This window comes from Pseudophryne corroboree, chromosome 2 (assembly GCF_028390025.1).
Source record: "Pseudophryne corroboree isolate aPseCor3 chromosome 2, aPseCor3.hap2, whole genome shotgun sequence".
Classification (NCBI taxonomy): Eukaryota; Metazoa; Chordata; class Amphibia; order Anura; family Myobatrachidae; genus Pseudophryne; species Pseudophryne corroboree.
The window spans coordinates 602,370,953-602,395,243 of record NC_086445.1 but is presented as its reverse complement, the minus strand read 5'-3'; the positions used below and the strand labels follow the sequence as shown (position 1 = coordinate 602,395,243).

Genomic DNA, 24,291 nt, shown 5'->3' with positions numbered 1-24,291 from the left:
GCTGCTGTTTATGTTATACTGTGCCTAATTAGTGCCCCCCCCCTCTTGTTTTACCCTTTTCTGTAGTGCAGGACTGCAGGGGAGAGTCAGGGAGACGTCCTTCCAGCGGAGCTGTGAGGGAAAATGGCGCCAGTGTGCTGAGGAGATCGGCTCCGCCCCCTTCTCGGCGGGCTTTTCTCCCGCTTTTTTCAGGAATCTGGCAGGGGTTAATATACATCCATATAGCCCTGGGGGTTATATGTGATGTATTTTAGCCAGCCAAGGTGTTCATATTGCTGCTCAGGGCGCCCCCCCCCCCCCCCCCCCAGCGCCCTGCACCCATCAGTGACCGGAGCGTGTGGTGTGCATGAGGAGCAATGGAGCACAGCTGCAGTGCTGTGCGCTACCTTGGTGAAGACTGATGTCTTCTGCCGCCGATTTTCCGGACTTCTTGCTTCTGGCTCTGTAAGGGGGCCGGCGGCGCGGCTCTGGGACCGGACTCCGAGGCAGGGCCTGTGTTCGGTCCCTCTGGAGCTAATGGTGTCCAGTAGCCTAAGAAGCCCAAGCTGGCTGCAAGCAGGCAGGTTCGCTTCTTCTCCCCTTAGTCCCTCGATGCAGTGAGCCTGTTGCCAGCAGGTCTCACTGAAAATAAAAAAACCTAAAACTAACTTTTCCTAAGAAGCTCAGGAGAGCCCCCTAGATTGCACCCAGCTCGGTCGGGCACAAAAATCTAACTGAGGCTTGGAGGAGGGTCATAGGGGGAGGAGCCAGTGCACACCAGGTAGTCCTAAAGCTTTTCTTTTGTGCCCAGTCTCCTGCGGAGCCGCTATTCCCCATGGTCCTTACGGAGTTCCCAGCATCCACTAGGACGTCAGAGAAATAAAAAAAAAACCCCACTGCTTCAGTACATAAATTGTTTAGATGTTTGAATGAGAGCTCCTAGACTGGGTATACTTGCAAATGGGCTCACGATCTAGGGATTGAACGGCCGATATATTGCTCAGTGTGTAGCCAGCTTTACTGTACCATTATATGGTTCAGTATGATTTGCTGATGGACGGGATGCAAGCTGTCAGTATACCAACAGTGGCATCCCGTCCATCAGAATCCTGACAGACCCCCATTAATCCCTCTAACAATCACCTCTTCCCTAACCCTCACCTCCCCTGTCCCTAAAACCCCCACCAGGACACCAGCATATCCTGCTGTGAGGACGATCAGAATGCTGGGATCCTGAGCAGCGTTATGTAGGCGTCGGCATTGTATCCTCCCTTGGGATCCCTGCATCTTTATATTGACTGTGGGGATCCCATCGGTCAGAAAGCTAACTGCTTCCCCCATTACAAATGCAAGTGTTATGGTGGGGTGCTAGATCTCTCCATAGATTCCATTTGTGTTACTTACTGGATGTAATCATTCACACCCAACACTTGAGACATTAGATGCAACCTAGCTACAGACAGCCACTAGATGCCATAAGATTTTTGTATTTTATAAAGAAAACCTGCAGACTAATTGTTGTTTGATCATCGTAAGGTCTCCAATGCCATATTAGTGTCATGTTACTTGCTCAGAGGGTGTGAGGAGATATTGTTAGTCACTGCTTTGAGCATCTTACTATTCATCTATGGTGAGGCGATTTATTCTCCCTTCACACCCAAGTGTTGCAGTCCACCTAGCCACAAAACACCCGAGGCCCTAACACCTTTAATATTAAGTATTGTGACTACCTTTCTGTTGCCATCATAAAGAGCCAATATTAACCAGCTCTTGAAATGCAAATAGCACATTTAATTACAGATTGAGGTTTATTTTACATTCCCAGACATTAAAGTAGCATTACCAGCTAGGTCCCAACCCTAGCCAGGGCACATTAATCAGAGATCCAGTATATTCTTCAGGCAGCTGTACCTTAGATTTTGTTGTACAAGTAGCTCAACAAAAATTACATCAAAATGTATAGTTCAGTGTTAGTGTCCTTCAGTAATCAGATAGGCCAACTGCCCTGCACTGATGTGCATTTGAGTACAGCTTATTCTAGCCATTATATTCTCTGCTACCTAGACACCCTGCTCAGCGCAGTCTCAAAGCCCAATAACATGCCAGTCTGCTTTATCAGCAGATTAGGCAGACAGCACAGCAAGCCATTGGCAGCATGGTACAGACAGTACAAATATGGAAGAATATATGAAAGCATTTAAGAGGTTGGACGGACAGGGAGCCAATGTCTGAGGAATTGTGCAGTGATGAGCACAAAATAGGATATATCTACAGATGCAGGCAATAATGTAGGATTTCTATACTAGGCCGTGATTACCGCAGACACCCTTCTTGGCAAATGGTCTACAAGTTCATGGACAACGGCAGGCAGTATGTTTCACCATTCCACCCCAAGTACAGTGACACTTAAGGTTCCAGTTTGTCCAAGAGATTCTCAATGGGGTTAAGATCTGGACTTTGAACCAGGGCTGGATTTAGCTTGGGGTGGGGGCAGATGTTGCAGCTCCAGCTAGTCCTCGCTGTCAGCCCAATGCAGCTGCAGTGCATCGTGCCCTCAGCAGTACATTCCTCCCCTCACTGCTGCAGTAATCCTGCTCACACCGCTCCCAATTGGACGAACGACAGCCATGCTTTTCAGACCTCATCCATGCACTCATGTCATCTAGGAGATCAGTGGAGGGGCATCCTGGTGGTGGCCCGGCTGGAGGAACAGCTCCTCCGGGGTCACGGACAGGAGTGCTTCTGAGCCACTTTCCAGGAAGTCAGTGGAGGCCTCTGACCCAGGGAACAGGCACCGCTACGAGCAGGAGATCAGCTAGATTGAGCGAGAGAGAATGGACATCAGTTCCTGTACCCCGGGCATGTCCTTCCTGAATGTCTGCAGGCGTCCGTAAGCACCCACCACAGACGTGGAGGGGCAGGCCAGCCAGCAGTGGAGCCTGCCCTGCGCCTGATCAGAGAGGAGCTGGGTCCAGAGGGGGTGAGGGAGGTGGTCTACAATGTGGTCTTCCACCCGGACACCCTGCGCCTGGCCTCCAAGAACAAGTTTCCTGGCCATGGTCAACCTGACCGCCCTGGAGATTGTGTCCCAGAACTTAGTCACCCTGAAAACCTGCAACGTCCACACCCTGGATGTGACAAAGGGCAGCCACAGGCCAGTGTCTTCCGCAAGCCATCCACCAGGGTGTCCCCCAAACCTCAGGACCCCAGTCACCCACTGTGCTTTCCCCATCCCTATGATGATCTAGGCAGACATAAGAAAAGTGGCCACAGTAACCAAGATGAACCACAGAAGATTCATCCAGCATCCCAGGAGTGCACATAATCGCAACTGTGAACAGCAAAAGATAACAGGAATCGTTACAACCACATCAGAATTAGGCCCAGAATGCGGACAGATAAAACCAGGAGAGTGAAAATGGGAGGGGCAGTACAGGACATGGGAGGAGTTGTGTAGAGGGAGGAGTGAGTTCATTCTTAACCCAAAAAAAGTCTATATCCGCCCCCGTTTTGAGCTGGCCAGTCCATCTGGGTTACCAAATTTCATGTATACCAGTCCAGCATTGCCCTGGAAATATGATATGATATTACACAACCTACCAAGATCCCATGAATCTTATAGCAAATGATCTAACCAGTGCCTTATTTTATACCTTCTGCTGAAGGAGCACACCATTTTGCAGCCTGAGGGGGCAGGGAAGGGGTCCAATCACTTGTCTACATGGGGGTCAATTCAGAGCAAATTGAATAGTGCTGGGAAGGAGCTCCCAGAGCAATTCAGTTTAACATGATGCTATCCACAACTAGAAGATTTCTTCTTGCACCAGAAATCTGACAGAACTATGTCTGCAGTGCTGTTTTGTGCCCTACAGTGACACAAGCAGCATCGCAGCGAGTCACTTTAGTCGGTGAATCTCCATTCTTGCAACTAAAACCCATTTAGTCGGCAAGAACGGACATTCACCGCCTTAACATTGCACTGAATTTCATAGCTCTGGGAGCTCCTTCCCGTTGCCATTTACTTCTCTGAACTGCATCGACCCCATCCTGACAATTGACCGATGATCAAAATCCTGACGAGGTCAAAAACAGACATTTAAAATGTCAACCGGTCAAACTAGCGATGAGTTAATTTTTTGGTGTATATCGACATGGACACCGTATAAGTGTACCGTGTCCCCTTGCAAGCCTTGCTGCGCTCGGCACACTATTAGATAACCCATCTAGGCTCACTGGGCTGGTAAAGTATGAACAAGTTGGTTTCAATTATAGAAAAAAAAAAAAAAAAAATCATGTCAACTTTGACAGTCTGTATTTGACAGTCTGTCAATGGTTAGTATTTTGACAGTCGGGATTGAGTGTAGGTAAATTGACTGCATTCCGATAAGGGGATTTGTAATAGCAGCCTTCAGCATTTACACACAACTTGGGAACTGAAGAACTTTGAAAGCTTACTTTTCACACAAAAACCCCAAAATGCATTATACCCCAGACAAGCAACTTGAACCTACTTGAGAAACACAAATACTTACTACAACAGTTCAAATACAGTCTGAACAAGAAATACGCAACAGGAATCAAAGTATGCTACTGAACCCAGCTGTGTAACTTTCTGTATTTGTGATATACACATTAAGAGTAAATTTTCCAAGTCTTAAGGTGCAAACACACTGGGCGTTTTTCCAAGCGTTGTGAACATCACTGGCAGGAAAATAGCTCAGTGAGCGATTTTCCCCGTGCCCGGCGATGTTCACAGAGGAAGGGGGGGTTACCACTTTTTCTACAGTAGGAGACAGTTGTGAGCTCAAAATCAGCTAGTGTTTGGGCAGTTAGAGCAATAATAAGAATTTACTTACCGATAATTCTATTTCTCGTAGTCCGTAGTGGATGCTGGGAACTCCGTAAGGACCATGGGGAATAGCGGCTCCGCAGGAGTCTGGGCACATCTAAAGAAAGCTTTAGGACTACCTGGAGTGCACTGGCTCCTCCCCCTATGACCCTCCTCCAAGCCTCAGTTAGGATACTGTGCCCGGACGAGCGTACACAATAAGGAAGGATTTTGAATCCCGGGTAAGACTCATACCAGCCACACCAATCACACTGTACAACTTGTGATCTGAACCCAGTTAACAGCATGATAATAGAGGAGCCTCTAGAAAAGATGGCTCACTACAGCAATAACCCGAATTTTTTGGTAACAATAATTATGTACCAGTATTGCAGACAATCCGCACTTGGGATGGGCGCCCAGCATCCACTACGGACTACGAGAAATAGAATTATCGGTAAGTAAATTCTTATTTTCTCTAACGTCCTAGTGGATGCTGGGAACTCCGTAAGGACCATGGGGATTATACCAAAGCTCCCAAACGGGCGGGAGAGTGCGGATGACTCTGCAGCACCAAATGAGAGAACTCCCGGTCCTCCTCAGCCAGGGTATCAAATTTGTAGAATTTTACAAACGTATTTGCTCCTGACCAAGTAGCTGCTCGGCAAAGTTGTAAAGCCGAGACCCCTCGGGCAGCTGCCCAAGATGAGCCCACCTTCCTTGTGGAGTGGGCATTAACAGTTTTTTGGCTGTGGCAGGCCTGCCACAGTATGTGCAAGCTGAATTGTACTACAAATCCAACGAGCAATAGTCTGCTTAGAAGCAGGAGCACCCAGCTTATTGGGTGCATACAGGATAAACAGCGAGTCAGATTTCCTGACTCCAGCCGTCCTGGAAACATATATTTTCCGGGTCCTGACAACGTCTAGCAACTTGGAGTCCTCCAAGTCCCTAGTAGCCGCAGGCACCACAATAGGTTTGGTTCAGGTGAACGCTGAAACCACCTTAGGGAGAAACGGAGGACGAGTCCTCAATTCCGCCCTGTCCGAATGGAAAATCAGATAAGGGCTTTTTCAGGATAAAGCCGCCAATTCTGACACGCGCCTGGCCCAGGCCAGAGCCAACAGCATGACCACTTTTCCTGTGAGATATTTTAACTCCACAGATTTAAGTGGGTCAAACCAATGTGACTTTTGGAACCCAAAAACTACCTTGAGATCCCAAAGTGCCACTGAAGGCACAAAAGGAGGCTGTATACGCAGTACCCCTTTAACAAACATCTGAACTTCAGGGACTGAAGCTTGTTCTTTTTGGAAGAAAAATTGACAGAGCCGAAAATTTGAACCTTAATGGACCCCAATTTCAGGCCCATAGATACTCCTGTTTGCAGGAAATGTAGGAATCGATCCAGTTGAATTTCCTCCGTCGGGCCTTACTGGCCTCGCACCACGCAACATATTTTCGCCAAATGCGGTGATAATGTTTTGCAGTTACATCCTTCCTGGCTTTGATCAGGATAGGGATGACTTCATCCGGAATGCCTTTTTCCTTCAGGATCCGGCGTTCAACCGCCATGCCGTCAACGCAGCCGCGGTAAGTCTTGGAACAGACAAGGTCCTTGCTGGAGCAGGTCCCTACTTAGAGGTAGAGGCCACGGATCCTCCGTGAGCATCTCTTGAAGTTCCGGTTACCAAGTCCTTCTTGGCTAATCCGGAGCCACGAATATAGTGCTTACTCCTCTCCATCTTATCAATCTCAGTACCTTGGGTATGAGAGGCAGAGGAGGGAACCCATACACTGATTGGTACACCCACGGTGTTACCAGAGCATCTACAGCTATTGCCTGAGGGTCCCTTGACCTGGCGCAATACCTGTCGAGTTTTTCCCAACGGTTTATAATCATGTGGAAGACTTCTGGGTGAAGTCCCCACTCTCCCGGGTGGAGGTCATGCTGAGGAAATCTGCTTCCCAGTTGTCCACTCCCGGAATGAAAACTGCTGACAGTGCTATCACATGGTTTTTCGCCCAGCGAAGAATCCTTGCAGCTTCTGCCATTGCCCTCCTGCTTCTTGTGGCACCCTGTCTGTTTTCGTGGGTGACTGCCGTAATGTTGTCCGACTGGATCAACACCGGCTGACCTTGAAGCAGAGGTCTTGCTAAGCTTAGAGCATTGTAAATGGCCCTTAGCTTCAGGATATTTATGTGAAGTGATGTCTCCAGGCTTGACCATAAGCCCTGGATATTTCTTCCCTGTGTGACTGCTCCCCAGCCTCGCAGGCTGGCATCCGTGGTCACCAGGACCCAGTCCTGAATGCCGAATCTGCGGCCCTCTAGAAGATGAGCACTCTGCAACCACCACAGGAGGGATACCCTTGTCCTTGGTGACAGGGTTATCCGCTGATGCATCTAAAGATGCGACCCGGACCATTTGTCCAGTAGGTTCCACTGGAAAGTCTTGCGTGGAATCTGCCCAATGGGATTGCTTCGTAGGAAGCCACCATTTTTACCCAGAACCCTTGTGCATTGATGCACTGAGACTTGGTTCGGTTTTAGGAGGTTCCTGACTAGCTCGGATAACTCCCTGGCTTTCTCCTCCGGGAGAAACACCTTCTTTCTGGACTGTGTCCAGGATCATCCCTAGGAACAGAAGACAAGTCGTCGGAACCAGCTGCGATTTTGGAATATTGAGAATCCAATCGTGCTGCCGCAACACTACCTGAGATAGTGCTACACCGATCTCCAACTGTTCCCTGGATCTTACCCTTATCAGGGAATCGTCCAAGTAAAGGATAACTAAAATTCCCTTCCTTCGAAGGAATATCATCATTTCGGTCATTACTTCAGTAAAGACCCGGGGTGCCGTGGACCATCCCTATGGCAGCGTCTGAACTGATAGTGACAGTTCTGTATCATAACCTGAGATACCCTTGGTGAGAAGGGTAAATTTTGACATGAAGGTAAGCATCCTTGATGTCCCGAGACATCATGTAGTCCCCTTCTTCCAGGTTCGCAATCACTGCTCTGAGTGACTCAATCTTGAATTTGAACCTCTGTATGTAAGTGTTCAAAGATTTTAGATTTTAAAATCGGTCTCACCGAGCCGTCTGGCTTCGGTACCACAATAGTGTGGAATAATACCCCGTTCCCTGTTGCAGGAGGGGTACCTTAATTATCACCTGCTGGGAATACAGCTTGTGAATGGCTTCCAAAACTGCCTCCCTGTCAGCGGGAGATGTCGGTAAAGACTTTTGGAAACGGCGAGGGGAATACGTCTCGAATTCCAATTTGTACCCCTGAAATATTACCTGAAGGATCCAGGGGTCTACTTGCGAGTGAGCCCACTGCGCACTGAAATTCATTGAGAACGGGCCCCCACCGTGCCTGAGCTTGTAAAGCCCTAGCGTCATACTGAGGGCTTGGCAGAGGCGGAAAAGGGTTTCTGTTCCTGGGAACTGGCTGATCACTGCAGCCATTTTCCTCTCCCTCTGTCACGAGCAGAAAAGAGGAACCCTTTTGTCCGCTTGCCAAACAGGACTGCGCCTGATAATACGGCGTCTTATTTTGAGAGGCGACCTGGGGTACAAACGTGGATATCCCAGCTGTTGCCGTGGCCACCAGGTCTGAAAGACCGACCCCAAATGTCCCCTTTTTTTTAAGGCAATACTTCCAAATGCCGTTTGGAATCCGCATCACCTGACCACTTTACTGGTAGAATTGGACAACGCACTTATACTTGATGCCAGTCGGCAAATATTCCGCTGTGCATCATGCATATATAGAAATGCATCTTTTAATTGCTCTCTAGGCAATAATATATCTAGGATATCAATATTTCCAGTCAGGGAATCCGACCACGCCAACCCAGCACTGCACATCCAGGCTGAGGCGATTGCTGGTCGCAGTATAACACCAGTATGTGTGTAAATACATTTTAGGATACCCTCCTGCTTTCTATCAGCAGGATCCTTAAGGGCGGCCATCTCAGGAGAGGGTAGAGCCCTTGTTCTTACAAGCGTGTGAGCGCCTTATCCCCCCTAGGGGGTGTTTCCCAACGCACCCTAACCTCTGGCGGGAAAAGGTATACTGCCAATAACTTTTTAGAATTATCAATTGTTATCGGGGGAAACCCACGCATCATCACACACCTCATTTTATTTCTCAGATTCAGGAAAACTACAAGTAGTTTTTCCTCACCAACATAATACCCCTTTTTGGTGGTACTCATTATCAGAAATGTGTAAACATTTTCCTTTGCCTCAATCATGTAACGTGTGGCCCTATTGGAAAACACGGTTTGTCTCTTCACCGTCGACACTGGAGTCAGTATCCGTGTCGGCGTCTGTATTTGCCATCTGAGGTAACGGGCGCTTTAGAGCCCCTGACGGCCCATGAGACGTCTGGACATGCACAAGCTGAGTAGCCGGCTGTCTCATGTCAACCACTGTCTTTTATACAGAGCTGACACTGTCACGTAATTTTTAACAGTACATCCACTCAGGTGTCGACCCCCTAGGGGGTGACATCACTATTACAGACACTCTGCTCCGTCTCCACATCATTTTTCTCCTCATACATGTCGACACAAACGTACCGACACAGCACACACACAGGGAATGCTCTGATAGAGGACAGGACCCCACTAGCCCTTTGGGGAGACAGAGGGAGAGTTTGCCAGCACACACCAGAGCGCTATTATATATATATATATATATATATATATATACATACATACATACATACATACACACACACACACACACACACACACACACACACACACACATATATATATACACATATACATATACACACACAGGGATAACCTTATATAACTGTTTTCCCCTTTATAGCTGCTGTATTATTTATACTGCGCCTAATTAGTGCCCCCTCTCTTTTTTAACCCCTTTCTGTAGTGTAGTGACTGCAGGGGAGAGCCAGGGAGCTTCCCTCCAACGGAGCCGTTTTTCTGTATGTTCTGGCAGGGGTTAAATGCATCCATATAGCCCAGGAGCTATATGTGATGCATTTATTTTAGCCATATAAGGTTTTTATCGATTTATTGCGTCTCAGGGCGCTGCCCCCCCAGCGCCCTGCACCCTCAGTGACCGGAGTGTGAAGTGTGCTGAGAGCAATGGCGCACAGCTGCGGTGCTGTGCGCTACCTTATCTGAAGACAGGACCGTCTTCTGCCGCCGATTTTCCGGACCTCTTCGCTCTTCTGGCTCTGTAAGGGGGCCGGCGGCGCGGCTCCGGGACCCATCCAGGCTGGACCTGTGATCGTCCCTCTGGAGCTAATGTCCAGTAGCCAAGAAGCCCAATCCACTCTGCACGCAGGCGAGTTCGCTTCTTCTCCCCTTAGTCCCTTGATGCAGTGAGCCTGTTGCCAGCAGGTCTCACTGAAAATAATAAACCTAAACTAAAACTTTCACAAAGAGCTCAGGAGAGCCCCTAGTGTGCACCCTTCTCGTTCGGGCACAGAGATCTAACTGGGGCTTGGAGGAGGGTCATAGGGGGAGGAGCCAGTGCACACCAGGTAGTCCTAAAGCTTTCTTTAGATGTGCCCAGACTCCTGCGGAGCCGCTATTCCCCATGGTCCTTACGGAGTTCCCAGCATCCACTAGGACGTCAGAGAAAAGATTTATCAAAGCCTTGAGAAAGGAAGTTACATCAAATCAGCTCATGGACCTTTCAGCTGCAATGCATTTGCATTCTCCCCAGTCCCACCATAGTGCATACATGCAAGACCACACTGCGTGCTGGGAGATGTGATCACATCTCACTATGCAAAAGCCTCTGCCTGTGTGTTGGGGTGGGGGGGAAACGACGTTGACGATATGGAGTTAGTAGGTGTGGCGACTAAAGTGTGGGCTAGTTCAGGGCGGCCGTGTGATGTCACAGCCTGGCTCCTGAGACATTGATCGCATTGCTGCAAGGTATCTGCATGTTGGACAGCCGCAGCATACATTAGCAGCCAGTTGCAGTTTTGCCAAAAACCAGAGCTGCAACTGAAGCCGAATAAGGTCCATAGCCTGCAAAATTACAAGCAGATAGATACTATGGAGTGGGCAACTTCTCCATGAATAGACCCCAATCAGATGCTACATATAAATGTTATAGACTGCACTTGATAAATGTTACTGTGAAGCAGATTGGTTCCCATGGGCAACTTCTCCACTGTTTCATTAATAGACCAAAGTACCAAGACCTAATAAAATTTACCGTAAGGGGGCTATTCAATTAGTACTGCAGGAACGTAGCTCCCAGTTTAAGTGCCTGAAGCTATTCGATTGACTGCATCATGCACAGCACTTAACGTGGGAGGTGCACCTTACCACAACTAATGCCCAGATCTTAGTTGTGGATTCCTGAATTTCCCCAGGACAAGTGGTAGACAATGCAGTTATGGCAAATAAGTGCACGACTAGCCACAAGGCATTAGTCAATTTGGATTTCTACTCACACCCTCAGGTATGTACAAGCAAAAAGCCACAGTAAGGTCTAGTCACATACTTATTGCAGGAGTAACTGAATAACTCCATTCTCTTCTCACTGCCGGAGTGTATCTACCAGGTTAATGGCATTGCTTCCTCACTGTACCTACCACATAGGTGGGTTAAAATAAGAATTTACTTACCGATAATTCTATTTCTCATAGTCCGTAGTGGATGCTGGGGACTCCGTAAGGACCATGGGGAATAGCGGCTCCGCAGGAGACTGGGCACAAAAGTAAAAGCTTTAGGACTACCTGGTGTGCACTGGCTCCTCCCCCTATGACCCTCCTCCAAGCCTCAGTTAGGATACTGTGCCCGGACGAGCGTACACAATAAGGAAGGATATTGAATCCCGGGTAAGACTCATACCAGCCACACCAATCACACCGTACAACCTGTGATCTGAACCCAGTTAACAGCATGATAACAGAGGAGCCTCTGAAAAGATGGCTCACAACAATAACCCGATTTTTGTAACAATAACTATGTACAAGTATTGCAGACAATCCGCACTTGGGATGGGCGCCCAGCATCCACTACGGACTATGAGAAATAGAATTATCGGTAAGTAAATTCTTATTTTCTCTAATGTCGTAAGTGGATGCTGGGGACTCCGTAAGGACCATGGGGATTATACCAAAGCTCCCAAACGGGCGGGAGAGTGCGGATGACTCTGCAGCACCGAATGAGAGAACTCAAGGTCCTCCTCAGCCAGGGTATCAAATTTGTAGAATTTAGCAAACGTGTTTGCCCCTGACCAAGTAGCTGCTCGGCAAAGTTGTAAAGCCGAGACCCCTCGGGCAGCCGCCCAAGATGAGCCCACCTTCCTTGTGGAATGGGCATTTACAGATTTTGGCTGTGGCAGGCCTGCCACAGAATGTGCAAGCTGAATTGTACTACAAATCCAGCAAGCAATAGTCTGCTTAGAAGCAGGAGCACCCAGCTTGTTGGGTGCATACAGGATAAATAGCGAGTCAGATTTTCTGACTCCAGCCATCCTGGAAACATATTTTCAGGGCCCTGACAACGTCCAGCAACTTGGAGTCCTCCAAGTCCCTAGTAGCCGCAGGCACCACAATAGGCTGGTTCAAGTGAAATGCTGAAACCACCTTAGGGAGAAATTGAGGACGAGTCCTCAATTCTGCCCTGTCCGTATGAAAAATTAGGTAAGGGCTTTTATAGGATAAAGCCGCCAATTCTGAGACACGCCTGGCTGAAGCCAGGGCTAACAGCATTACCACCTTCCATGTGAGATATTTTAAGTCCACAGTGGAAAGTGGTTCAAACCAATGTGATTTTAGGAATCCCAAAACTACATTTAGATCCCAAGGTGCCACTGGAGGCACAAAAGGAGGTTGTATATGCAGTACCCCCTTGACAAACGTCTGTACTTCAGGAACTGAAGCCAGTTCTTTTTGGAAGAAAATCGACAGGGCCGAAATCTGAACCTTAATGGACCCTAATTTTAGGCCCATAGACAGTCCTGTTTGTAGGAAATGCAGGAAACGACCCAGTTGAAATTCCTCTGTAGGGGCCTTCCTGGCCTCGCACCACACAACATATTTACGCCAAATACGGTGATAATGTTGTACGGTTACATCCTTCCTGGCTTTGATCAGGGTAGGGATGACTTCATCCGGAATGCCTTTTTCCTTCAGGATCCGGCGTTCAACCGCCATGCCGTCAAACGCAGCCGCGGTAAGTCTTGGAAGAGACAGGGTCCCTGCTGGAGCAGGTCCTTTCTTAGAGGTAGAGGCCACGGGTCCTCTGTGAGCATCTCTTGAAGTTCCGGGTACCAAGTCCTTCTTGGCCAATCCGGAGCCACGAGTATAGTCCTTACTCCTCTCCTTCTTATGATCCTCAGTACCTTGGGTATGAGAGGCAGAGGAGGGAACACATACACTGACTGGTACACCCATGGTGTTACCAGAGCGTCCACAGCTATTGCCTGAGGGTCCCTTGACCTGGCGCAATATCTGTCTAGTTTTTTGTTGAGGCGGGACGCCATCATGTCCACTTTGGTTTTTCCCAACGGTTCACAATCATGTGGAAGACTTCTGGGTGAAGTCCCTACTCCCCCGGGTGGAGGTCGTGTCTGCTGAGGAAGTCTGCTTCCCAGTTGTCCACACCCGGAATGAACACTGCTGACAGTGCTATCACATGATTTTCTGCCCAGCGAAGAATCCTTGCAACTTCTGTCATTGCCCTCCTGCTTCTTGTGCCGCCCTGTCTGTTTACGTGGGCGACTGCCGTGATGTTGTCCGACTGGATCAGCACCGGCTGACCTTGAAGCAGAGGTCTTGCTAGGCTCAGAGCATTGTAGATGTCCAGGATATTTATGTGAAGTGATGTCTCCAGGCTTGACCACAAGCCCTGGAAATTTCTTCCCTGTGTGACTGCTCCCCAGCCTCTCAGGCTGGCATCCGTGGTCACCAGGACCCAGTCCTGAATGCCGAATCTGCGGCCCTCTAGAAGATAAGCACTCTGCAACCACCACAGGAGAGACACCCTTGTCCTTGGAGACGGGGTTATCCGCTGATGCATCTGAAGATGCGATCCGGACCATTTGTCCAGCAGATCCCACTGAAAAGTTCTTGCGTGGAATCTGCCGAATGGAATCGCTTCGTAAGAAGCCACCATTTTTCCCAGGACCCTTGTGCATTGATGCACTGACCCTTGGCCTGGTTTTAGGAGGTTCCTGACTAGCTCGGATAACTCCCTGGCTTTCTCCTCCGGGAGAAACACCTTTTTCTGGACTGTGTCCAGAATCATCCCTAGGAACAGCAGACGTGTCGTCGGAATCAGCTGCGATTTTGGAATATTTAGAATCCACCCGTGCTGTCGTAGCACTACTTGAGATAGTGCTACTCCGACCTCTAACTGTTCCCTGGACCTTGCCCTTATCAGGAGATCGTCCAAGTAAGGGATAATTAAGACGCCTTTTCTTCGAAGAAGAATCATCATTTCGGCCATTACCTTGGTAAAGACCCGGGGTGCCGTGGACAATCCAAACGGCAGCATCTGAAACTGATAGTGACAGTTCTGTACCACAAACCTGAGGTACCCTTAGTGAGAAGGGCAAATTGGGACATGGAGGTAAGCATCCTTGATGTCCAGAGACACCATATAGTCCCCTTCTTCCAGGTTCGCTATCACTGCTCTGAGTGACTCCATCTTGAATTTGAACCTTTGTATGTAAGTGTTCAAGGATTTCAGATTTAAAATAGGTCTCACCGAGCCGTCCGGCTTCGGTACCACAAACAGCGTGGAATAATACCCCTTTCCCTGTTGTAGGAGGGGTACCTTGATTATCACCTGCTAGGAATACAGCTTGTGAATGGCTTCCAATACCGCCTCCCTGTCGGAGGGAGACGTTGGTAAAGCAGACTTCAGGAACCGGCGAGGGGGAGACGTCTCGAATTCCAATTTGTACCCCTGAGATACTACCTGCAGGATCCAGGGGTCCACTTGCGAGTGAGCCCACTGCGCGCTGAAATTCTTGAGACGACCCCCCACCGTACCCGAGTCCGCTTGTAAGGCCCCAGCGTCATGCTGAGAACTTGGCAGAAGCGGGGGAGGGCTTCGGTTCCTGGGAAGAGGCTGCCTGCTGCAGTCTTTTTCCCCTTCCTCTGCCCCGGGGCAGATATGAGTGGCCTTTTGCCCGCTTGCCCTTATGGGGACGAAAGGATTGAGCCTGAAAAGACTGTCTTTTTCTGCTGAGAGGTGACCTGGGGTAAAAAGGTGGATTTCCCAGCCGTTGCCACCAGGTCCGATAGACCGACCCCAAATAACTCCTCCCCTTTATACGGCAATACTTCCATATGCCGTTTGGAATCCGCATCACCTGACCACTGTCGCGTCCATAACCCTCTTCTGGCAGAAATGGACAGCGCACTTACTCTTGATGCCAGAGTGCAAATATCTCTGTGCATCTCGCATATATAGAAATGCATCCTTTAAATGCTCTATAGTCAATAATATACTGTTCCTGTCCAGGGTATCAATATTTTCAGTCAGGGAATCCGACCAAGCCACCCCAGCACTGCACATCCAGGCTGAGGCGATTGCTGGTCTCAGTATAACACCAGTATGTGTGTATATACTTTTTAGGATATTTTCCAGCTTCCTATCAGCTGGCTCCTTGAGGGCGGCCGTATCCGGAGACGGTAACGCCACTTGTTTTGATAAGCGTGTGAGCGCCTAATCCACCCTAGGGGGTGTTTCCCAACGCGCCCTAACCTCTGGCAGGAAAGGGTATAATGCCAATAATTTTTTAGAAATTAGCAGTTTTTTATCGGGGGAAACCCACGCTTCATCACACAACTCATTTAATTCATCCGATTCAGGAAAAACTACGGGTAGTTTTTTCACACCTCACATAATACCCTTTTTTGTGGTACTTGTAGTATCAGAAATGTTCAAAACCTCCTTCATTGCCGTGATCATGTAACGTGTGGCCCTACTGGAAAATACGTTTGTTTCCTCACCGTCGACACTGGAGTCAGTGTCCGTGTCTGGGTCTGTGTCGACCATCTGAGGTAACGGGCGCTTTAGAGCCCCTGACGGTGTTTAAGACGCCTGGACAGGTATTAACTGTTTTTCCGGCTGTCTCATGTCGTCAACAGTCTTTTGTAAAGTGCTGACGCTATCACGTAATTCCTTCCATACGACCATCCAGTCAGGTGTCGACTCCCTAGGGGGCGACATCACTATTACAGGCAATTGCTCCGCCTCCATACCATTTTCCTCCTCATACATGTCGACACAACGTACCGACACACAGCACACAGGGAATGCTCTGATAGAGGACAGGACCCCACTAGCCCTTTGGGGAGACAGAGGGAGAGTTTGCCAGCACACACCAGAGCGCTATAGCTATATATATATATATATATATATATATATATATATATATATATATATATATATATATATATATATATATATATATATATATATATATATATATATATATACACAGGGATAACCTTATATAAGTGTTTTTCCCTTATATAGCTGCTGTATTATTAATCTGCCAAATTTAGTGCCCCCCCTCTCGTTTTACCCTGTTTCTGTAGTGCAGGGGAGAGCCAGGGAGCTTCCCTCCAACAGAGCTGTGAGGGAAAATGGCGCTTGTGTGCTGAGGAGATAGGCCCCGCCCCCTTCTCGGCGGCCTTTCTCCCGCTTTTTTAAGGAAAAACTGGCAGGGGTTAAATGCATCCATATAGCCCAGGAGCTATATGTGATGTATTTTTAGCCATCTAAGGTGTTTTTATTGCGTCTCAGGGCCCCCCCCCAGCGCCCTGCACCCTCAGTGACCGGAGTGTGAAGTGTGCTGAGAGCAATGGCGCACAGCTGCGGTGCTGTGCGCTACCTTATTGAAGACAGGACGTCTTCTGCCGCCGATTTTCCGGACCTCTTCAGTCTTCTGGCTCTGTAAGGGGGCCGGCGGCGCGGCTCTGGGACCCATCCATGGCTGGGCCTGTGATCGTCCCTCTGGAGCTAATGTCCAGTAGCCTAAGAAGCCCAATCCACTCTGCACGCAGGTGAGTTCGCTTCTTCTCCCCTTAGTCCCTTGGTGCAGTGAGCCTGTTGCCAGCAGGTCTCACTGAAAATAAAAAACCTAAAACTAAACTTTTCACTAAGCAGCTCAGGAGAGCCACCTAGTGTGCACCCTTCTCGTTCGGGCACAAAAATCTAACTGAGGCTTGGAGGAGGGTCATAGGGGGAGGAGCCAGTGCACACCAGGTAGTCCTAAAGCTTTTACTTTTGTGCCCAGTCTCCTGCGGAGCCGCTATTCCCCATGGTCCTTACGGAGTCCCCAGCATCCACTTAGGACGTTAGAGAAATAGAGTTATGCACCAAGACATTCTCGAGTCTACAGCCCATTTCCATGGATGTCAACATAACGTTATGGAGTAACACCAGTTATTGGACAGGTATGCCCCATGGCAAGGTGTAATTAGAAGAAAAAAAAAAAGTTCCAGCTCCTAAAAGGACACTTGTAATATAGCACACATCAAAAATTATCTGTGGTCACTCAACAGTTCCTCCCCATTGAAGCTTAGTCTATATTCCCTACCACATATACTATTAACCTACCAGCATAATTTTTGAATTGAGGAAACTACAGTCCATCAAAGAAACCATGAAAGCATGGAGACCATAAAAACGCCACACATAGGGCGCTGGTTGGAAAGAACTATTGACCCCCAGTGCTTTACAGCAGCATAGCTATCCAGTGCACCACGTTAGGGAAGGGTTGAATCAACTACACTAATGCTTCCAGGAGTTTGGCACAATAGATCAGAGATTTCTGCTAACCTTATGGAGGTGTGACAATTTGTCTGCATATGCAGTGTGAAAATCCAGCAACTCACGATGAGTTGCCACCATACTTTTAAACATTAATGGCCAATAGGCAGCTCATCAAGCCTCCAGCCTAATCTAACTTCACACCCTATTGTTGGCCTCATCTTGTATTCAAGACTTCATGCCCTGCCAAGCTTTACCCACAGCCCTGCACTTTGACTAAGAGCCAGGGCCACAGTTGACACTCCATGAAATATCATGTACAAGTCTAAACAATTGCCCAGAGCAGCCAACCTCCATTTCATGTGACCTCATCCACACAATACAGGGAGGCTATAGAATAGCAATTGGAGGGATGAAAAATCTGCACCACGTGGCCTCTTTACAGCCTTCATCATTCATGCATACCTTATTAAAAGCAAGGTAAAGACTTGCCTAGGGTTAGGTTTGTCGTAAGATACGCAGTGGGTCACTAATTTCTTCCATATGCCACATGCAATGCTCCCACATTTTCAGCTCTTCACATCTTCCAGATCACCTAACAGCATATCGTAACCCATTACACTTCCTCATTTCCCAGGGAGCAGGCTTTTTGCCACATTAGGATGCCCTTCAATTGAGCTCATGTTTGCTTAGGCATTCTATTAGGGAAATTCAACCGCAAGAAAAATATTCATCCGAGCCTTAAACCTTTTTAATGCATTATTGCATAATAAATTTGAGCATTGCTATCTTCATTAAAGTCAGTCGTAAACTGGACATAGAAAGCACCTGTCACTTAAATCTTCAGAATAACTTTTGCTCACACCTATTAGGTAGTGAAAAGTTTGAAAAGTACATTTAGGGGTATATGCGATTGCGGTCAAATTCCCGAAATTGGCGAAAAACGGGACTTTCGCCAAAAAAAAAAAAAAATAGTCAATGCAATTCAGTACTTTCTGTCAAAAAAAACAGACTTTCAAAATTCGACTTTTTGAAATTCGACTTGTCAAATTCGACTTTTCTGCAATGATACAAGTGCTGCAATTCGACCAAAGTATATTCAATTGAAGTTTGGAAATTCGACAACAGTGCTTTTAGACAGTAAATTCGTCATTTTCAATCCGCCACACTTTGGTGGGTGAAACTAATAAAAAAAAATTTAAAACATGGTTTTTTTGGTGTTTTTTTTATTGGTAATAGCATATCTATTTATATTAGAAGGGATTAGGTACTTGGTTTGTCTTTTTTGGAGGCACAAGTATTTTTTATATATTTTTAAAAATATTTTTTTCTTTTTTTTAGATGGAATGGTAAAATCCCGGTAAAAAAATGGCGTGGGGTCCCCCCTCCAAAGCATAACCAGCCTCAGGCTCTTCGAGCCGGTCCTGGTTCTAAAAATCCGGGGGGAAAAATGATAGGGGATCCCCCGTATTTTTAAAACCAGCACCGGGCTCTGCGCCTGGTGCAAAAAATACGGGGGACAAAGAGTAGGGGTCCCCCGTATTTTATACACCAGCATCGGGCTCCACTAGCTGGACAGATAATGCCACAGCCGGGGGTCACTTTTATACAGCGCCCTGCGGCCGTGGCATTAAATATCCAACTAGTCACCCCTGGCCGGGGTACCCTGGGGGAGTGGGGACCCCTTCAATCAAGGGGTCCCCCCCCCCAGCCACCCAAGGGCCAGGGGTGAAGCCCGAGGCTGTCCCCCCCCATCCAAGGGCTGCGGATGGGAGGCTGATAGCCTTGAGAAAATGTATAGAATATTGTTTTTTTCCTGTAGTACTACAAGTCCCAGCAAGCCTCCCCCGCAAGCTGGTACTTGGAGAACCACAAGTACCAACATGCGGAGGAAAACCGGGCCCGCTGGTACCTGTAGTACTACTGGAAAAAAAATACCCAAATAAAAACAGGAGACACCTTGAGTGTAAAACTTTATTACACACCTGCCGACACACAAACTTACCTATGTTGACCCGCCGACTGCCACGTCTCCTGATCAGACGATCCGGGGTACCTGTGAATCAAATTATACTCACCTCAATCCAGTGTCCAGATATAAATCCACGTACTTGGCAAAAAAACAAACCGCATTTACCCGAACCACGGACTGAAAGGGGTCCCATGTTTACACATCAGACCCCTTTCCCCAAATGCCGGGACACCACGTGACTGCTGTCACCGAGGTCCCTTCAGCCAATCAGCGAGCGCAACGTCCTGGCACTCTGCTGATTGGCTGGACGTCTGAGCTGTCCGACAGCGCCTCGCAAAGCCTCTTCATTATACTCAATGGTGGGAACTTTGCGTCAGCGGTGAGGTCACCCGCGGTCAGCCGAACCCCACCGCTACCCGCAAAGTTCCCACCATTGAAAGTAATGGAGAGGCTTTGCGATGCGCTGTCTGACCTCAGACGCGCACAGCCAATCAGGTGAGCGCCACAGAAGTAGCGCTTCCTGATTGGCTGAAGGGACCTCAGTGACAGGAGTCACGTGGGGTCCCGGCACATTCGGGGAAAGGGGTCCCATGTGTCAACATGGGACCCCTTTCAGTCCGGCATGGTCGGGTATGCGTTCTCTTTTTTTACCAAGTACTTGGATTATCTCCCGGACACTGGATGAGGCAAATAATTTTTTTCACAGGTACCCCGGATCGTCGGAGACTGTGGCAGTCGGCGGGTCAACATAGGTAAGTATGTGTGTGTCGGCAGTTGTGTAATAAAGTTTTATTATCAAGGTGTGTGTCTCCTGTTTTTATTTGGATATTTTTTTTCCCAGTAGAACTACAGGTACCAGCGGACCCGTTTTTCTCCCGCATGCTGGTACTTGTGGTTCTCCAAGTACCAGCTTGCGGGGAGGCTTGCTGGGACTTGTAGTACTACTGGAAAAAACAATATTCTTTCACATTTCTCAAGGCTATCAGCCTCCCATCCGCAGCCCTTGGATGGGGGGGGGACACAGCTTCGGGCTTCACCCCTGGCCCTTGGGTGGCTGGGGGGGACCCCTTGATTGAAGGGGTCACCCGGCCAGGGGTGACTAGTTGGATATTTAATGCCACGGCCGCAGGGCACTGTATAAAAGTGACCCCCGGCTGTGGCATTATCTGTCCAGCTAGTGGAGCCCGATGCTGGTGTATAAAATACGGGGGACCCCTACTCTGTCCCCCGTATTTTTTGCACCAGGCGCAGAGCCCGGTGCTGGTTTTAAAAATACGGGGGATCCCTGTCAATTTTCCCCCCGGATTTTTAGAACCAGGACCAGCTTGAAGAGCCCGAGGCTGGTTATGCTTTGGAGGGGGGACCCCACGCCATTTTTTTTCGTGTTTTTCCCGTTTTTAAAAAACCGGATCAAAATCAGTCAAATCGGCCGTTTTTCGGCCGCGGGACTGTCGAATCCGTTTTTTATTGCATATGGTCAATTTCGGCACCCACTTGCCGAAATTAGCCTGTCGAATTGTGTAGAGTTGAAAAACGGCCGATAATTTGCCGCGATTCGCCGCTAATTGCATATACCCCTTAGTGTGGGAACATCAGAATATAGTAGTAGAGCACGTTCTGCTTAATTATCCAGCATTCAGACTTTGCTCAGTCAAAGCACAATGTTAAGATATAATCTCCAGTGCATTCCAATAGTGGCTAAGACTGCAAATGAGAGGCAGCACAAGTGGGTCACTGGTGGATAAATAACAAGCTGTTCAGTTACAAGTGATGTGGTAGAAGTAGAGAACGGCATGTTAGAGTGTGGTAATGCATTACTTGCCGGCCAAGTGGATTCAGACTGCAACAGTGAAACAATGGTCTGGAAAACTGGGTTATATATGTGCACACATTGCACTAAAAGCCTGCACACTGAAACCGTGATCTAGGAGTTCTTTCCAGCTAGTCACATGTAATACAATAGCTTTTTTCGGTTCTAGAACTTTCAAGACTCCTGACCAGATAGCAAATGATCAGCTCAGATAAAATTGTAGCTGGAATGTACCCTGGGCAAACCGACAGCATGACAGGTTATCTGTCTAACTAGTTATAAAGATTACCAGAGTCTGGCACCATGACAGACATGTAGTGCCTCAGCACAATTTATCCTTCCACATGCCACGCGCTAATGACCTAGAGAGCTGTACATGTGGAGGGGGAAGGGCATGCACCGGTGACATTCACAGAATGGGCTTAAGCTTTCCAGTGTCAATCCAGCTGACATGTACCTGCTTGCAGATTCTCCAGACTGCAAACCTGGACTGTTCTGAAGAGATCCCATAGGGGAGGTCACTATATCATGGGCAGAAAGATGCACATACAGCAGGGGTAGAACACATGGCACAGCCATCAGCAAGGCCTACATTAGTGGAACTCCAGTCATTCGCCTGTAACATTACCTATAGCACTAATGGCTCCAAAGTGCAACGCCCACAACATTTAGCTATATGGGGACTTCTGCCTTTATATAAAGATTACAAAATAGCTCTGAAATCTAGATCTATGCTTGTAGCATTGTCCACTAGATTCTCCACTTAAAAGTAAAAGGTCTTTTAAAACAATTTTGTACGGACATGCAAAAACCAAGTATTCCTTTTAATCAGACTATAACGTGTCTCTTTCCATATCTAATACAGTACCAAGGCAGTCTGACACAGTTGAGGAGGAGTGTTACGTAACATCAGTCTACTCTAACAGGATTCCTTCTGAGACAGCCTATTTGCTCTTGCAAATCACTATAGAGCTACAGCCTGGCCCTCCGCCGATCATGGCACGGTGTCATAACGGGGAGGAGAAGAAAACCCCCATTATACCGCTAAGGGGTCTGATGTGGTTACTGCAGCGCCCGGGAGCAGAGGTGCGGTTGGGCGCACACTGACAGCAATGCTGCTGCTGCTGCCGGGGCACCAGAGACCCGACCTCTGCACCACGTGCGTGGCCGGCACACAGGAGAGCAGCCCATCCCCTGACCGGACACCCAGTCATACAGACACGTCTCACCTGCACTAGGTGCCGGGGCCGGCAGGCTAGGGTGGGGAAGTTGCCGCGGCCGTGTATGGGCACACTCTCCCCGAGGATGGCATCCAGGCGGCGGATCTGCGGCCAGGAGAGGATGCTGAAGCGCGGAGAGGCCAGCGAGGTGGCGGCCGGTATCTGGGAGGCCATGTCGGGTGCTCGGTGACAGCTGATCCTTCTGGGACTCGTCAGACGGCTCCACACGTGTGACCGCTCGGCCTGTCTCTAGCGCTGGGAGGGTGGAGGCTGGAGCAACAAGTCCCGCAGTTGCTTGATCGGAGGAGAGAGATCGTCAGGGAGACGGATACAGATATAAAACCAAGAAAGCGGCAACTGCAGATAGTAGGGTGTTAGTGATGCGAGGGGTTTGGGCTGCTCCGGTGCGGCTGTCAGCGATCAGGGCGGACGAGTGGGGCGGGTCACTTAGCGTCCTCACACCGAACAAGATGTTACTTCTGACAGCCGGAGCACCCAGTGAGCAACACCCACTTTCTGCCTGCGACTTATATAGATAGTCTAGCTTCATCCCGATTGGATGGGACATACATCATTCATCTGCCTTTTCTTATCTTTCGTCTATGATTGGCTTAAAGGAACACTGACTTTAGTGTGGCCCCACCCAACCCGTTCTGCGTCATTCATGGCAGCAACGCTTCACCATTTGGCAGTTGCCTGCGACACTGCAAACTGATTGGTCGCCACTAAGTACCTCCCGCTGCAAAGGAATCCCAGCGCTGATTGGTGGATACAAATGCATATTTGGTTTAAAGGGACGGACGGACCTGTCATAGAGTTAGACAGTGTCAGCCGCAGCAGCGTGTGCAGATAGAAAGAATTTAACATTTTCAACTGCAGGCGCAGCACCAGCAGAGAACATTCCATACTAATCTCAATCTCTCTCTCTCTCTCTCTCTCTCTCTCTCTCTCTCTCTCTCTCTCTCGACAGGACAAGGAAAGCTGATTACTTGTACATTGTGAATCTCGTGCATCTTTTGTTTAATATTATTCATATTTTTATTTGTCAAAGAATAATGTTACAGCTTCTCAGGTGTATCAGCTGTTGGCCATGTGTCTTTTAAGACACTGTACTGGGAGCATTTATGAAAACTAAAGCAACGGTAAAATGAGATTTACCTATGGTTGTGTTACATAATTGCCTATTCTCCCAAAAGTTGCAGTACACACCCAATTAGTGCGGTTTACAAAATTAAAGCAATCCTCTGCTTGGACTTTGTGGGCAATGCCACTGCTTTTTTTTTTTTTCAGCAGGTTTAACAAATGTTTCATACTATACAGAGAACGTGATCTGGTTTACTAATGTCTACATGTTAGTGAATAGTATTAAAAACAGATAATCGTCAAGCGCTGCCAACAGCGCCCGCTATCCTGCAGCACTGTGTGCGGTGGCACACTCCTCACATACATAGTGACGGCCCTGCAAACCGTGGATAGGATGTATGTGATGATGGAAACCTGGGAACCATTCAATGCCACCCTCCTGTTAGTTTTCTCTAAAGTTTTGGTGTAAAAAGCAAAGTAATATGGGATTTCTATGATGCACTGAGCTCTCCCATTAGATAAATGCATCCTCTGGGAATTTAAAGAGTGATAGGAGAAATAACTAGTGTACAATGTATCTGCTTGGTTGTGTCTATGTTACCTTTGTCCTTCGTGCTAAGGACCTGGACATGACAAAACGAGAGGGCAGGAGAG

General features: G+C 48.2%; 1 protein-coding gene across 1 annotated transcript in view; it reads right to left on the bottom strand.

The window, feature by feature from the left end:
* The window catches only part of TENT5B (terminal nucleotidyltransferase 5B), a 35,596-nt gene extending 12,342 nt beyond the window's left edge, over nucleotides 1-23,254 (bottom strand). Inside the window, exon 1 of the mRNA XM_063954705.1 lies at nucleotides 22,564-23,254. Within this exon, the coding sequence (XP_063810775.1) occupies nucleotides 22,564-22,728 (165 nt within the window). The 5' untranslated portion in view covers nucleotides 22,729-23,254. The remainder of the gene's footprint in view (nucleotides 1-22,563) is intronic.
* Between the last annotated feature and the right edge of the window lie 1,037 nt (nucleotides 23,255-24,291).